Consider the following 15,176-nt stretch of genomic DNA (forward strand, 5'->3'; position numbering starts at 1 on the left):
GTCTTTTTGGTGATGGCCATTCTAACAGGTGTGAGGTGATGTCTCATGGTTTTGATTTGCATTTCCCTAATGATTAGTGATGCTGAGCACCTTTTCAGGTACCTCATTTGTATGTGTTCTTTGTAAAAATGTCTTTTCAGTTCCTCTGCCCAGTTTTTAATTTAATTGTTTGATTTTTTGCCATTAAGTTGTGTGAGCTCTTTAATATATTTTGGATATTAACCTCTTACCAGATAACTGATCTGCATATTTTTCTCCCATTCTGTAGGCTGCCCTTTCATTTTGTTATTGGTTTCCTTTGCCGAGCGGAAGGTTTTTTCGTTTGACATAGTCCCAATTTGTTTATTTTTGCTTTTGTTGCCTTTGCTTTTGGTGTCAAATCCAAAATACCTTTGCTAAGTCCGGTACCAAGGGGCTTACCCTCTATGTTTTCTTATGGATTCAGGTCTTAAGGTAAGCCTTTAATCCATTTTGAGTTGATTTTTGCACATGGGGTAAAAAAGGGGTTAGTTTCATTCTTTTGCATGTGGTGCCCTATAGTTAGATATTAAGGCTTATCAGATTCAGATTAATTTTTTGATATATATTCATTAGAGTTCCTGTGTACTTACAGTTGCATCACATAATGTCTGGTTTCCTCTTTTTTTTCATGATGTTAAGATTGATCTTTTGGGTCATTATACGTCCATTATAATGTTCCCTACTAGCTTTTTACCTGAAGGTTTTTAGCAGCCTTGATGATTATTACTTAGTTATGTTATTTCATTAGGGGTTTGAAAATATTGATATTCTAATTTTATCATTTTTCCTACACTAACTATCCATTATTATTGTATAAAGACCTTTTCTTGTCAACTCTTTGGATGCCTTGAAATACAGTTTATATAGAACACATAGAATAAATGCTTCATTCTTTTCCTTTGTTTACCAGTTTTCAGAATAATTATGAGTTGATGCCCCAGCACACTCCAAAGTTGCCCAATAAGGTTTTTATTTTTAAGTATTAATATGAACTTAAGTTTTGACATATTTAATGTATTGAAATCTTCTCTAGTCATTTAGTCATTATTTGTTTCAATGCTTGAGTTCCATCTTTGGCCATAAGAAGCTCCTTCAAGTTAGGAATTGTTGCCTTTTGAGATGATCCTAGTAGTCTTAGTAGATTTTTTGCCTTCCATTATGAAAAGATGTCCTAGGCTTAGTTTGTACCTTTCGTGCTTCAGTCTTGAAATTAACCACTTTTCTAAGGAACGCTTAGCTCTTTTAGTGAGAAATGGTGTTTAGTGATCATAACCTAAGCCATTGAGGTGCTAATTCTTACTGGGTTGTCATTGTTTCAAGGCCTTTTTGGTGAACAAATTCAATTTTTGATTACAGTGTTTTAAAATACACCCAGAATCTTACAATCTTTATTGTTTGCTACTGCTGTATTTCAAGTCATTATCACTTTTTGTCTGGATTATGGCAGTAGCCTCTTAAATGGTCTGCCTACTTCTAACCATGCTCTCTATATTAGTCTGTTCTGAAGACAGCAGCCAGAGTGATTTTTTTTCAATAAATTTATTTATTTATTTATTTATTTATGGCTGTGTTCGTTCTTCGTTGCCGCCCTTGGGCTCTCTCGAATTGCAGCGAGTGGGGGCTACTCTTGATTGTGGTGCACGGGCTTCTCATTGCGGTGGCTTCTCTTGTTGAGCAGCACGGGCTCTAGGGTGCGTGGGCTTCAGTAGTTGTGGCTCATGGGCTCTAGAGTGCAGGCTCAGTAGTTGTGGCGCACGGGCTTAGTTGCTCCGCAGCATGTGGGATCTTCCCAGACCAGGGCTCCAACCCTTGTCCCCTGCATTGGCAGGCCGATTCTTAACCACTGCGCCACCAGGGAAGCCCCAGAGTGATTTTTTTTTTTTAATCAAAGAAATCAGATTGTATCTCTCTGTTTAAAGCGTCCCATCTCCCTTGGAGTAAAATCCAAAGCCCTTATTTAGTAACAAGAGCAAATAAAGTGACCATATGCCAAGGTTTGCCTGGGACAGAACCAGTTTATGCTTGTTGTTCTGGCATCCTGTCTGATTTATTATTTGTCTCAAGTTTTAAATTTTTTAAATAAAATATTAACAATTGCATCAAAATAAGTTAGGATAGATTTGATTGACCAAATGCTTTGTATTTCTAGCTTCCTCTGTTGTCTTCTCTCTTATATAATATTTCAGATGTATGTACACTAAAGACTTCTTACTTCAACACAAAGATGACCAATAATAACTTGTCCTTCTCCTGACCTTTTCTAGATGTAAGGACACTAAACCTTTCTTTCAAAGACAACATCCTAGGTGACTACTGATAAAATAATTTCAGTCAGTCACAAATGGCTGGGGACAGCTAACTCCTTACAGTCTTTTTTTTTTTTTTTTTTAACATCTTTATTGGAGAATAACTGCTTTACAATGGTGTGTTAGTTTCTGCTTTATAACAAAGTGAATCAGCTATACATATACATATATCCCCATATCCCCTCCCTCTTGCGTCTCCCTCCCACCCTCCCTATCCCACCCCCCTAGGTGGTCACAAAGCACCGAGCTGATCTCCCTGTGCTATGCAGCTGCTTCCCACCAGCTATCTGTTTTACATTTGGTAGTGTATATCTGTCCATGACACTCTCTCACTTTGCCCCAGCTTACCCTTCCCCCTCCCTGTGTCCTTACAGTCTTGGCAAGCGGGGGGAGAAGCATTGACCACTACTATGCTGCTGGTCTTTTGGAGTTAGCAGCCATTTGTACTGTGGTATGTATCACACCTGTGATATATCTTAAGCTGCCAAGCTGCCATTTTACTGGTCAGTGAAAAACCTGGGAAATTAGAGGTTAGGCTTATGAGAAATATGTATGGGAAACAGAGGATGAGCAATCCTGCATACAGAGAGTAGTCCTTTATAGTGGCTGTATCCTTTACTGTATAGTGCAAATCAACCACTTATTACTATTTAGTACTTTTAAAATTTTACAATGAATCCTTTTGCCTGAAATAGCTGAAAGAGGAAAAAGGAAGTACTTGTTTAATGAAAGATGAAGTACTGAATTTCCATTTCTTAGAACAGTTGATGATGACATATAACTTGCACAAAGATCATCGTTTACTCTCCATAAGGGCCATGGAAGTATCACTGATCATACGAAAATCCAAACACACAGATCTGCTGATACAGCCTTAGCATCTGTTTTGTAAGTTAGTGTTTGTTTTAAGAAAACTGTGTTTAAGACAACAACTTGAGGGCTTCCCTGGTGGCGCAGTGGTTAAGAGTCCGCCTGCTGATGCAGGGGACACGGGTTCGTGCCCCGGTCCGGGAAGATCCCACATGCCGCAGAGCGGCTGGGCCCGTGAGCCATGGCCGCTAAGCCTGCGCGTCCAGAGCCTGTGCTCCGCAACGGGAGAGGCCACAATGGTGAGAGGCCCGCGTACAGCAAAAAAAAGAACAATTTGACACGTGTAGCTGGAGACAGTGCATTTACATATCATTCTGGGATATGTGATTTTTCATTCAGACTAAATAACTGTTCTAAATTAAATTTTTCTGATATTTTATTATGAAAATTTTCATGCATACAGCAAAGTTGAAGGAATTTTCCTGAGAATACTCTTATACTAATCACCTAGATTCTTCCATTAACGTTTTCATAAACTCACTTTACCACATATCTGTCCATCTGTCGATCCTTCTAGCCATCCATTAAACCATTTTATTTTTTTGATTCATTTCAAATAAATTGTGAGCATCAGTACACATTGCCCTCACTATATGTCATTAACTAGATATATACATAACTGGAAGTATATCATTAAGTAGAGTCCAATATTTGCTTACGCGTATGTTTCATAAAATTAATATACAATGAAGTGCACAAATCTTAAGTGTGCATTTTTTAAATGCATACACCTGTGTAACTGTTTCAATATAGAACATTACTGTTACCCTAGAAAGTTGCTTCATACTCTGTCCCAGTCAATCCATACTCCTTCCCTAGAGGCAACCACTGTTCTGCACTTTTTCCACCTTAGATCCAAACTAATTTTGCTCATTTTTAATTCCGCATTTTCTTATTCATACACAGAGTGAAGTCATAGCTATTAATGTGTTGGCTCCAGTGCAGAACTTTGCAGTAATTAGATGATGCCATTATCAGCTATTTCCAATAGAAAATCATTTAATTCCAAGAATTGTTTGATTTTTTCATTCAGCTGATGGACTCGAAGTAAAACTTTTGGAAGTGCATTCTGTTGAAGGAAAACACTTGTCACTGAATGTTAGTATAAATGCATTTAAAGTCCAAAATTGAAGACAAAGGGTTTGTTTTGTGGTGATAATACACCTACAGATTTTGATAAAAACAATGTCCTGGTAAAAACAATATCCTTACTAAATCAAGAAATCTGTGGAGCAGAAATGAATTTTTAATTGGTTGAGGTACATACATAATTCATAACTGCATCCAAACATGCTGTGATATCTTACCACTTAAGATAGAAGTGGTAATTGCCAAAATATATAGGTTTTTGTTTTTATATATACACTAAGTAATGACTATAAAGTTTTGAAATGAAGATGATGCTGAAGAAAATATTACTTTAGCATGGCAGTAGGACTTTGCTGTCCATCATCAATCCAATTTTATAAATGTTTGAGCCTTTGAAGAACTATTTTGTAAAACAACCCAAGAGTCCTTCATTGGTGTTGATTGATTTTTAATAAATGAACCCTCTAAATGCATTTTCAAATCAGTAGAAATTTTCATTTTCAAAATCAGTAGAAAATCATTTTCAAAATCAGTAGAAAATCATTATTCAAAGTATGAATTAGTGGAATGCTTAAAGAAAAGAACAAAACAAATTTCAGCTTTTGAATGTTTAGCAAGTTGCACTTATTATAAGAAAGATTGTAAACAAAGACCTTAAATATTTATTCCTATGAAAACGAGGGAGGAATTGTACACATTAAGTGAGGAAAGCTCAAATGGTATACTAGATTAAATTCTGAAATTTTATAATTGTATTTTGGAGAATCTCCCCTTGTGGGAAGAGTCTCCTGTTGATGAACTCTTGCTTTTAGCTGGATAAATTTATATTCTGACCTGAAATGGAATGAAATTAAGAAGGCTTACAATTTCATAGCGTCTCTATTTGGCAAAATATTTAAAATAATTTAAAAAATAAAGACAACTTATTTGATGAGTCTTGTCTTAGAATATTTACTGAAGAAATTTACTTTAGAGGCAAAGAATAGAACTGCGAAAATATGTGGGCTAAAACATTTTCATATATTTACCTGTAGAGATAATATTTTCTCAATTAAAAATTATATCTGCAGGGAAGAGTCAGTTGAAGGTATGGATGATTTCAAATTAACCTTAAAATTAACTTTGAAGACGATTGTGGGCAATTTTATGAAACATTGAAAATAATAAGCATATTGGAAAAATTATTTTTCTTCAGGAAAATGCCAATGACATAGTTTTGAGACAGATGTGACTTACAAAGCTGATTAAATTATTAAGTAGGAACTAAGAAAAGTTATTTTGTTTAATTTATGTTTTAATATTCAGGTAATTATAATAATAAAGTTAAAAAATTTTTGTTTTAAATATACATAGGTATATAAAAATACATAGGTATATGTTATCTTTTGAACAATTTTGTTTACTTTTTGATAAGTATTTTTAACTTCTTATTTTGAAATAATGCCTAACTTATAGAAAAGTATCAATATTAATATAAAGGCATTTTGTACACTTTTTATAAACATTCACTAATTTTTAATACTTTGCCTCATTTGTTTTAGCATGCTTTTTGTATATACGTATTCTTATTGTTTTCTGAAACATTTGAGAGTAGGCTGAATACATCATATCCCTTTACGTATTAATACTTAATTATGTATAAAATAATTTCATTTTTGAAAGTAGTTTTTGAATTGAACTGTCTTTAGGTCGACCAATGTAATGAAACAATGTTGTAATTCAGTACATAAGCATTTCAAAAAATTGTATTATTTCAGTTATTTTAGTGTTCCCTTTTATCCTCAAAAGAGTCCTAGTCTGGACAGTCATTTGTGTGGTCATCCGAACAATAAGGACATAATAGGCACTCAGTTAATATTTGTTGAGTGATTGAATTTGTGGCCTCCTGCTTCCAATGTTGTCTTTTAGCTGTATGGTGGTGATGACTGGTGTGTTGTGAAATCTCATGATCCACACTCACTTCCCCTGTGCCATATACACAGCTAGCAGAATATATATAGTGACTTAGACATTGAGAAGAAATATGGTTGTTAAAGAGTATATTTTAAGCACCTAAAGATATTGGAATACTTTTTATAAGATTTGGTAGATTCCAGGGCATTTTTAGAATCATGGCATTTGGAGCTGAAATGGATCGTAGACACACAAGATCTAGCCCAACCACTTATTTTATGGAAGAGAAAACTGATGCTGACAGTTAGGTCATTAGGAAAGTGGGACATTGCTCCATGACTCCTTGCCAAGTGATTTCTTTAACCTCAAAGATTTTCTTAATGGACATTTTGATAATGAGTTATCAGACTCTATAAACTATTCTTTATTTTGTCTACATAATAGTAAATCGTGTTCGCCAACAAGACAAAGGGCAAAGACTTTATTTTTTAGTTTCAGGAGGAATGTGGGGCTAATTTTTTCTTTTTTAAGTTTTGAAGCCAGGGGGATGGTGCTAGGTATAAAAGAACCCCAAATTCCTTTGAAATTCTTTTTTAAAAGTTTTTAAAATGCAATCAGTTGAATTCTATTTATTTCCCTTTTGTTTTAGTATTCTGAAGAAGCCAGTAATATTGAAGAATGTGAGCAAGCCGAACGACTTGGAGCTGTGGATGAATCTCTAAGGTTTGGGGGTTTTTTGCAGTAGTATTTTATGCTTTTTCATGTGAAATGTTAACTTAAGAAAAAGAATACCTCTATTTCTTTTCTTTGTTTAAAGTGAAGAAACACAGAAGGCTGTTCTTCAGTGGACCAAGCATGATGATTCCTCAGACAACTTCTGTGAAGCTGATGGTATAACATTTTTTTATACTATGCATATTAAGATTGTGCCTAAGGAAAAGAAATTCTTTTAAAATAATTTAAAAAATTATTTCTAACAGTTTGGCAGTTCCTCAAAAAGCTAAACACAGAATTACCATATGACTTAACAGTTCAACTCCTCAGCATATACCCCAAAATACTGAAGACAGGGAAGCAGATACTTGTACACCCATGTTCACAGCAGCATTATTCACAACAGCCAAAAGGTGGAAACAACCCAAGTATCCATCAGCAGATGAATGTATGAACAAAGTGTGATATACACGTACAATGGAATACTATTCAGCCATAAAAAGAAATGAAGTTCTGATACATGCTGCAATATGGATAAACATTGAAAACATTAAGATAAATGAAATAGGCCAGACACAAAAGGACAAATACTTTATGATTCCACTTATAATATATAGAGAGAGTAGGCAAATTGATAGAGGCAGTAAGTATATTTGAGGTTACCAGGAGTTAGGGGGAGGGGAGAATGGGGAGTTATTGCTTAATGATTACAGAGTTTCTGTTTGAGGTCATAGAAAAGTTTGGAAACAGCAACGATGGTTGCATAACATTGTGAATGTATAAAATTAATGCCATTGAATTGTGCTCTTAAACATGGTTAAAATGGCAAATTTCATGTTATATATATTTTACCACAATAAAGCAATTTAAAAAGAAAACCCAGTTTCTGGAAAATAAAAATTTACCTCCTGAGTTTTGCAGTTCTGTGTACTTAGTAATATATATAATTTTTGTGATATGTATAGGTATTTTGCATAAATAGATAAAAGGTAGAGATTGCAAAAACCTGCTTTTGATATATTGGCCTTGGATTGTTAAATATTTTCCTTAATGATGGTCTGTGTTATTTTTGGAAAAGAGAAAAATGAACCATGAGTTATGTCTGTGACATCTAAAACTAAGCCAGAGCTCTGGTATGATTAAAATCTAGGAGCCCTAGAACCCATTAGAAACATTTGATTTATGGATTTATTTATTTAGATTTATAGATTCTCCTAGTCTTCCTTTTTTTTAGTATCTCCTTTTTTGTAAGTTTGTTAGCCTTTTAATTGGCTAAACAAAATTAAACCAAATTGAGTTTTTGTATCCTTCTTTGGTTCTTTTGGAATAGATTAATGATCTTCTAAAAAATCAGTGAAAAGAACGATATAGATCATTTTAATTATAAGCAAAAGATGAATCTTGCAACACCCCTTCCCCCCCAAAAAAAGAGGGAAGAGGGCTTCCCTGGTGGCGCAGTGGTTGAGAGTCCGCCTGCCGATGCAGGGGAAACGGGTTCGTGCCCCGGTCTGGGAGGATCCCACATGCCACGGAGCGGCTGGGCCCGTGAGCCATGGCCGCTGGGCCTGTGCGTCCGGAGCCTGTGCTCCGCAACGGGAGAGGCCACAACAGTGAGAGGCCCACATACCGCAAAAAAAAAAAAAAAAAAAAAAAAAAAGAGGGAAGAAAAAGGGAAAGTAATTATTTTTAATTTGTGGCTTCATTTTGGAAAAAAAAGATACATATGCTTTCCTTAATAAAAACCATGACCATATTTTGGCAGATACATATCTATAACCCTTTATTCCTAATTCTCAAATCTGAAAACTTTGAAAAATGAACATTTTTCTCCTTAAATTTAGTACAGATTCATTCAGTGTGAATATTCCTGTTTTTACTGCATGTTTCTATTCATGTTTTTATGTGTTTGATTAAAGGTTGCTGTCCCAGTCCCTGCTAGAATAATATTGAACATATGTTGCATGTACTGTATTACCTTTCTAAAATCTGAAAAGTTCTGATTTCCAAAATACATTTGGCCCCAAGGGTGTTGGGTAAAGAACTGTAGACTTATATCTAGCTTTAGGCCAGTAAAGAAAGGGGAATAAAATGCTCTCCCAACCCTAACTTTGCCATCTTTTCTGCAAGGATTCTTTGGCTTAAACATTGCTATGTGAGATAAAATTCAACTTATAACATGCAGCATAATTTTTTTTAGGCCTGCAGTGTTAGAGAAAGAATGGTAATACTTTAACCAAAGTATCCTTTTAAGACTACATGCTTACATTTGTGTCACAAATCAATAAGTCACTCCTTATATGGTGGAGTTCTGTTATCTTGGGTGAATAACTTGTCCATTTATATTTGTTTCTTCTGTTAAAGGAGGGTAAATATTAAAAAAAAAGGACAGCTTTGTAAGGAATAAATAATGTATGTAAATGGTAGGTAGAGGATACAAGGTATTTTGTAAATCCTAATTAGAAATTTGAGCTTTTGTTACCTGGCAAAATAAGGTTATAGTAACCTTTTTTTTAGTAAAGTTGGGAGAGAGGAAGTATTTGTTGTAAGTAAAATTATGTCAACTAATGTTTATCTCTAACAAAGCAAGATATTAAAAATTTAATCATTCCTTGGTGATTAGTTTTCTGTCTTAAAGTACTAGATGCTGAGTGTTATTTATATATATTTTTTAAGAGTCAGAGTTATTTTTTATGAATTTATTATAGTTTGCTATACTGAGGTAATACCTATAGTATTAATTGAGATGAACAGAGATATCTGCTCCTGAACTAGGTGATTCCATGCAGATTTGTTTTTTAAATTTTTATTTTTACTTCTTCTAGTTATTTTAATTGCTACTTCTGCCTTGGACTCTGTTATTTCTAGGTGCTGTCACTGGGCTGTTTCTAGAAGCAAATTTTCCCCTAATTTGTGACTCTAATGAACTGTGAATTGGGATAAAAATAACCAAGCATAGTTTTATCTTTGTTTTTTAAATGAGAAGTAGGTACTCTAGAGAGCTTGATGGAGTCTCGTGTAAGCATCTTTCTGCTCAGATTTTTGTCATCTACTTTGGTTGCTTTGAGGCCATTTTCACTCACTTCCTCATTCTTTGTTGGTTCATACTGTTAAGCTTTATCGATGAGTCCGGTATTACTGTGTTATTAACTAATTCCCCAAAGCCACTGAGGAGCAGGGGCCATATTTTTTTGGTTTTATTTTAAAGTTATATTATACAAATTTATAGAACATATGAGAAACCAATATCCCACCAATTTTCTATGTTTTCCATATATCTCTGTAATTAACTTTTCTATAATGCTTATCTTTTCATTTTATTAGGCAGCCTTTGTACTTAACAGTTCTGTTGACTGTAAAATGGTCTATTAAGATATATCATAATACCAATGCCGTAGTTAATATTTATTATACTCTTACTGTTGTTCTAAGCACTCTGCACATATAAACTTCTTTATGTCTCACAGTAATGCTATGAGTATTATCTCCATTTTACAAATGAGGGCACCAAGGCATAGAGAATTTACATAACTTGACCACGGTTCCGAAGTGAATAAGTAGCGGGTCCTGGATTCTAACCCAGGCACTCTCGCTCCATAGACCATGCTCTGCTCTGTTGGATATTTAGGTTGCTTCTGATTTTCCCTTTTATAAATAATGCTGATACAAATATCATCCTGCTTATAACTTTTTGAATATTTAGGATTATACCTGTGGGACAGCTTTGTAGTGCATCCTGATGGTGGTCATGTAAGAAGGAAGTATTTGGTAATAAACTGTATGGTACTAATATGTCTTCATTTACCTTAGTTACTGATGAACTGCTTGTGGTTAATGTGATGAGAAATGTATGGTATATTCTTTGCCTGGATAGCTTATAAAAATTGAATTACTATGTCCCTTCAATTCTAAAATTCACATATTCCTATTTTTTTTTTTACCATTTCTAAAACCAAGATGCTTTTGTAAACAGTGTGTAATTTAATGTGGCTGTGTTTGTTCCTTCTTTTCCCTTCTTTTTAGGATTTCTCCTAAAAAGGTGTTTTTAAATCCTAGATGCATTGTTACATTTGTAGTGCCTTAGAATCGATGGAATACAGTCTGGTCATATTAGCTTTTTAAGGTTACTGAAAAGAAGGAAGATTATTAAAACATTTTATTTTACAGACATACAGTCTCCTGATGCTGAATATGTCGATTTGCTCCTGAATCCTGAGCGCTACACGGGTTACAAGGGACCAGATGCTTGGAAGATATGGAATGTCATCTATGAAGAAAACTGTTTTAAGTACGTGTCATTTTCATTTCGAAATTCCTGAAAGATGTGTTCATTTCTCTTTATAAACAAATAAACAAAATCACATTGATTTAACAGAACAAATCAAATTCACCTTATTAAAGGATGTATTTGGACGTGGAAACGTACTTGTTCATTAATCCAGTTCCCCTCTGGGGAAACATGTGGACATGCATTTCAACAAATAATTCTTTGTTCTTTAAAAGACTTAGAACAGTGTTAGACTTTTATGGGAATATTGTAGGCATTTCACAAATGTTCCTTAAGTAAATTATAGAATCTAAAATTTTAAATTAATTTTTATTGGAGTGTAGTTGCTTTACAATGTTCTGTTAGTTTCTGCTGTACTAGAATTTCATTTTATAGATGAAGTAAGCTAGAGCCGGAGAGATCATATAGTTAGTGGCAGGGAATAGATTAGGATGTATAATTCCTAATTCTCTTTTTGGTGCTCTATACTCCTCTTTTGTGGCTATAGTTATTTTACCTGCTTTAAAGTTAAATTCTTTTCAGAGAATAATTATAATTAGTAACATTTGAGCACTCACGGTGTGCCAGGTATTGTGCTAAGCATGTTACGTACATTTTCTCCTTTAGTCCTTGTAATACCCCTGTGTTGTAGTCATCACTGTTTATAGATGGAGAAACTGAGGGTTGGAAAGGTTAAGTGATTTGTCTAGTGTCAAAGATCTAGTAAGTGGAAGAACCCCCTTTGTACTGTTACCCACTACAATGGAAGCTGTCAATTTGATCATTGAGAGACTGAGACATGCTTCAAGTTTGTCCACTTGTAAGCCTCTAGGCTGTAAACAATGTATGTACTGGTTTTTGGAAGGGATGCGTGTGTTTGTGCGCGCCTGTGTGCACACAAGCGTTATGCTATCTCAGAGATGGGGATAGTTCTGGGAAGATTTCTGGAGTTCCCAAAAGTGGCAAAAATACATTTCACTTTTTATGTCAAATATACGCATAAGAGATCAGCAATTTCTTTTTTTGACTTGTAGAATTTCTACAGTTTGGGAAGTGGAGAGTTTTCATTATTTACTCATTTCTGCCATGTATTTCATTTAAATTCTCTTGACTATTATTAGGAATGTTTGGTTTACTGAGTTTATTGACTGACTTTAAAGGTTTTTTTCCTTAATTTTTTTTGATGTGAAGTAAAATAAAGTCCAACTAAAGCATTTTTTAGATTTTGTATAAGTTTTGTAGTTACTTCCTAACTAGTTTATATCATGGTCCCCATAATATTTCTAAACTATAAACAATGTATGAGGCACTAAATTGAGGATGTTAAAATACAACTTACATGTTCTGTTCTCAAAATGTCTCAAGCTGTGCAAATTTGTAAAATAGATAAAAGGACATTAAAACAATCCCTACACTCTACTAAAGATACTAATGAATATTTATTTTGAGATTTAAAAACACTTTAGTGACATACTAACTCTCTCTTTTTTTTCTTGTTAAAAACTACCTATTATTGAAATCATAACAAACTTGATGGCCTCAGGGCAAACTGATGTACTTAAAATTACCAAAGTGGAAAATAATCTACCCAGTTTTTCCCCTTTTTTATTTTAGTGCTTGTGTTGGATATTTACATTTTTTGCTTGTTTGTCTTTCAAGTAGGAGTGTACTTTGTGACACACACACACATATATGATATATATAAAAACATTAGTAACTCTAGGAGAAGAGCTAGACTGGTATTTTTTTCTTCCTTTGTTTGAAGAAGTGATTAGGAAATGACTTTCTAGCTGCTACAATGGGAAAAGATCAGAAACTATTATCACTAAAACAAATAACCACCCTCCCTTAAAGCAGTTAGAGCAAATAAATATTTTATAAGGTCAGTAAAACAATTTTATTTTGGATATAGTCATTAAAAAACTTTTCGAGATAATTTCACTTTTACTTAAATAATTATAACATGATGGGTAACATATTTATATTTTATACTTTATACTTTAATTCTTTTGTTTGTAGGCCACAGACAATTAAAAGACCTTTAAATCCTTTGGCTTCTGGTCACGGTGAGTTATTTATTTGCACTGTTATTTTTCAGCCAGTGAACTTTGGTTAGAAGGAAGGAGAAGGCAAGATAAGGGTTGGCAAGAGCAGTTGAGATCATATATTCTTGTTTTCACCGAAGTTATGTCTCATTCTTGCAGAGTAATTGGTGTTGAAAATATTACACTTCAGTAAGGAGTATTTTTGTAATGAAGTTCATTGTGTTAGACTATCATAGGATTAAGTTTAAGTTATACATTTATTCTTTTATGCATTTTTGCAGAATGTGTGTGTTCAGGCTTTCTACTATTTGTACTCATCTTTGAGTTGAATGAATATCAAAAAACTTCTGCCTCACATCTTTCCTAAAACTTGAAATTGTTGTATATATTGGGAGTCTGATTTCAAATTCACATGACTTTATAGCTCATTAACATTTTTCATTTTCTACTTATACTCAGGGTTTGGCTTAAATGCTGCCTTCCCCGCCCAAATTTCCCTGATCCTCTTAACTGGAAGTAATCTCTCTCTCCTCATAAAGTGATCTTATGTATTGTTTTGTTCCTCTTACAGCTCTTTCCACTTGCTAGCATTATTTTAATATTATTTATATATCTATTGATCTACCCTGGTACTTTGGACATATGGGCAGCATTTATTGATTTAATCCCTTAATACAGAGTCTGGAACATAACAGATGGAATAGTTTGTTAGATAAATGATCAATGAAATTCACCCTCCTCATTTAATGGTCTTGTCTACAGTAGTGAAAATCACTTGTTCCTCCAACAAATGATTATCCACCATTTACTATGTGCTAGGCACTGTATAGGTGCAGAGGGGATGTAAAATTGAAACTCACGAACCCTGCCCAGTCTATAATACACAGAACAGTTTGTTGAATAAACCATTTCAAGTGTATGATTTCAGGCTTTTTCCTTAGGAAATATATAGCCCTGTTCTCTCAATATGCGCTTACTGATGAAATCTTTGATGTACTTTTAGTAAATGTGGAATGGTTTTCATTTTTTAAATTTATTTGAAAAGCTGCTGATCTCATAGAGTCAATAAACATGAATTTCCTCCTGGAAGGCAGTGAGATTGCAACGTTCCCTAAATGTTGGCAGACTAGTCATTCTTAGAAATGAAAGAGCATCTTTAAACAAGGCTTTTGGATTTATATGGAGTCACATATGGTACTCAGTGGAAACTATTGATTTACTATCAGATGAAATGCAAATTCCCAGGCAAGAGATCATCTTCACTGTGAACTCACATTATGATCTGATAAGTTAATTAACCACCCTCACTTATTTTAAAGATAAATGGGAACAATTTCAATGTTTATCGTTAGGGAACTGGTTAAATGAATTATGGTATATTCATATAGTAGAATATAGCCATTCTAATTGTTGCTGAAGATTTATATTCATTTATATCAGTGGTGATCAATAGCACATTTAGGAGAAGAAGCAGGTATCAAACAGTATGTATAATATATATATATATATATATATTTTTTTTTTTTTTTTTTTCTGCGGTATGCGGGCCTCTCACTGTTGTGGCCTCTCCCGTTGCGGAGCACAGGCTTTGGACGCGTAGGCTCAGCGGCCATGTCTCATGGGACCAGCCGCTCCGCGGCATGTGGGATCTTCCCGGACCGGGGCACAAACCCGCGTCTCCTGCATCGGCAGGCAGACTCTCAACCACTGCGCCACCAGGGAAGCCCTATAATATATTTTTTATAAAAACATAATTGATATAATATCTAAATATCCTGTACACAAAGAAAAAAGACATTTACCAAAATGTAAATGGTACTTATCTTTGGGCAGAGGGAGTTATGGATGATATTTTTTATTTTATCTTTGTCTTCTTTTTTTTTAACATATATTTGCAATGAGCATATGGTACTTTAATAAACAATGGCATTAAATAAAAGTGGCAAGGGCTTCCCTGGTGGCGCAGTGGTTGAG

At 34.2% G+C, this 15,176-nt stretch overlaps 1 protein-coding gene across 2 annotated transcripts in view; it reads left to right on the forward strand.

Annotated features, from left to right (window-relative positions):
• Nucleotides 1-15,176, forward strand: part of ERO1A (endoplasmic reticulum oxidoreductase 1 alpha) — a 45,208-nt gene that overhangs the window by 14,544 nt on the left and 15,488 nt on the right. For both annotated transcript variants that reach the window (XM_060096210.1, XM_060096211.1), the window contains exons 5-8: nt 6,829-6,902; nt 6,997-7,070; nt 11,058-11,178; nt 13,177-13,223. In XM_060096210.1, the coding sequence (XP_059952193.1) occupies nt 6,829-6,902; nt 6,997-7,070; nt 11,058-11,178; nt 13,177-13,223 (316 nt within the window). The remainder of the gene's footprint in view (nt 1-6,828; nt 6,903-6,996; nt 7,071-11,057; nt 11,179-13,176; nt 13,224-15,176) is intronic.

Source organism: Mesoplodon densirostris, chromosome 4 (genome assembly GCF_025265405.1).
Source record: "Mesoplodon densirostris isolate mMesDen1 chromosome 4, mMesDen1 primary haplotype, whole genome shotgun sequence".
In the NCBI taxonomy this organism is placed as follows: domain Eukaryota; kingdom Metazoa; phylum Chordata; class Mammalia; order Artiodactyla; family Ziphiidae; genus Mesoplodon; species Mesoplodon densirostris.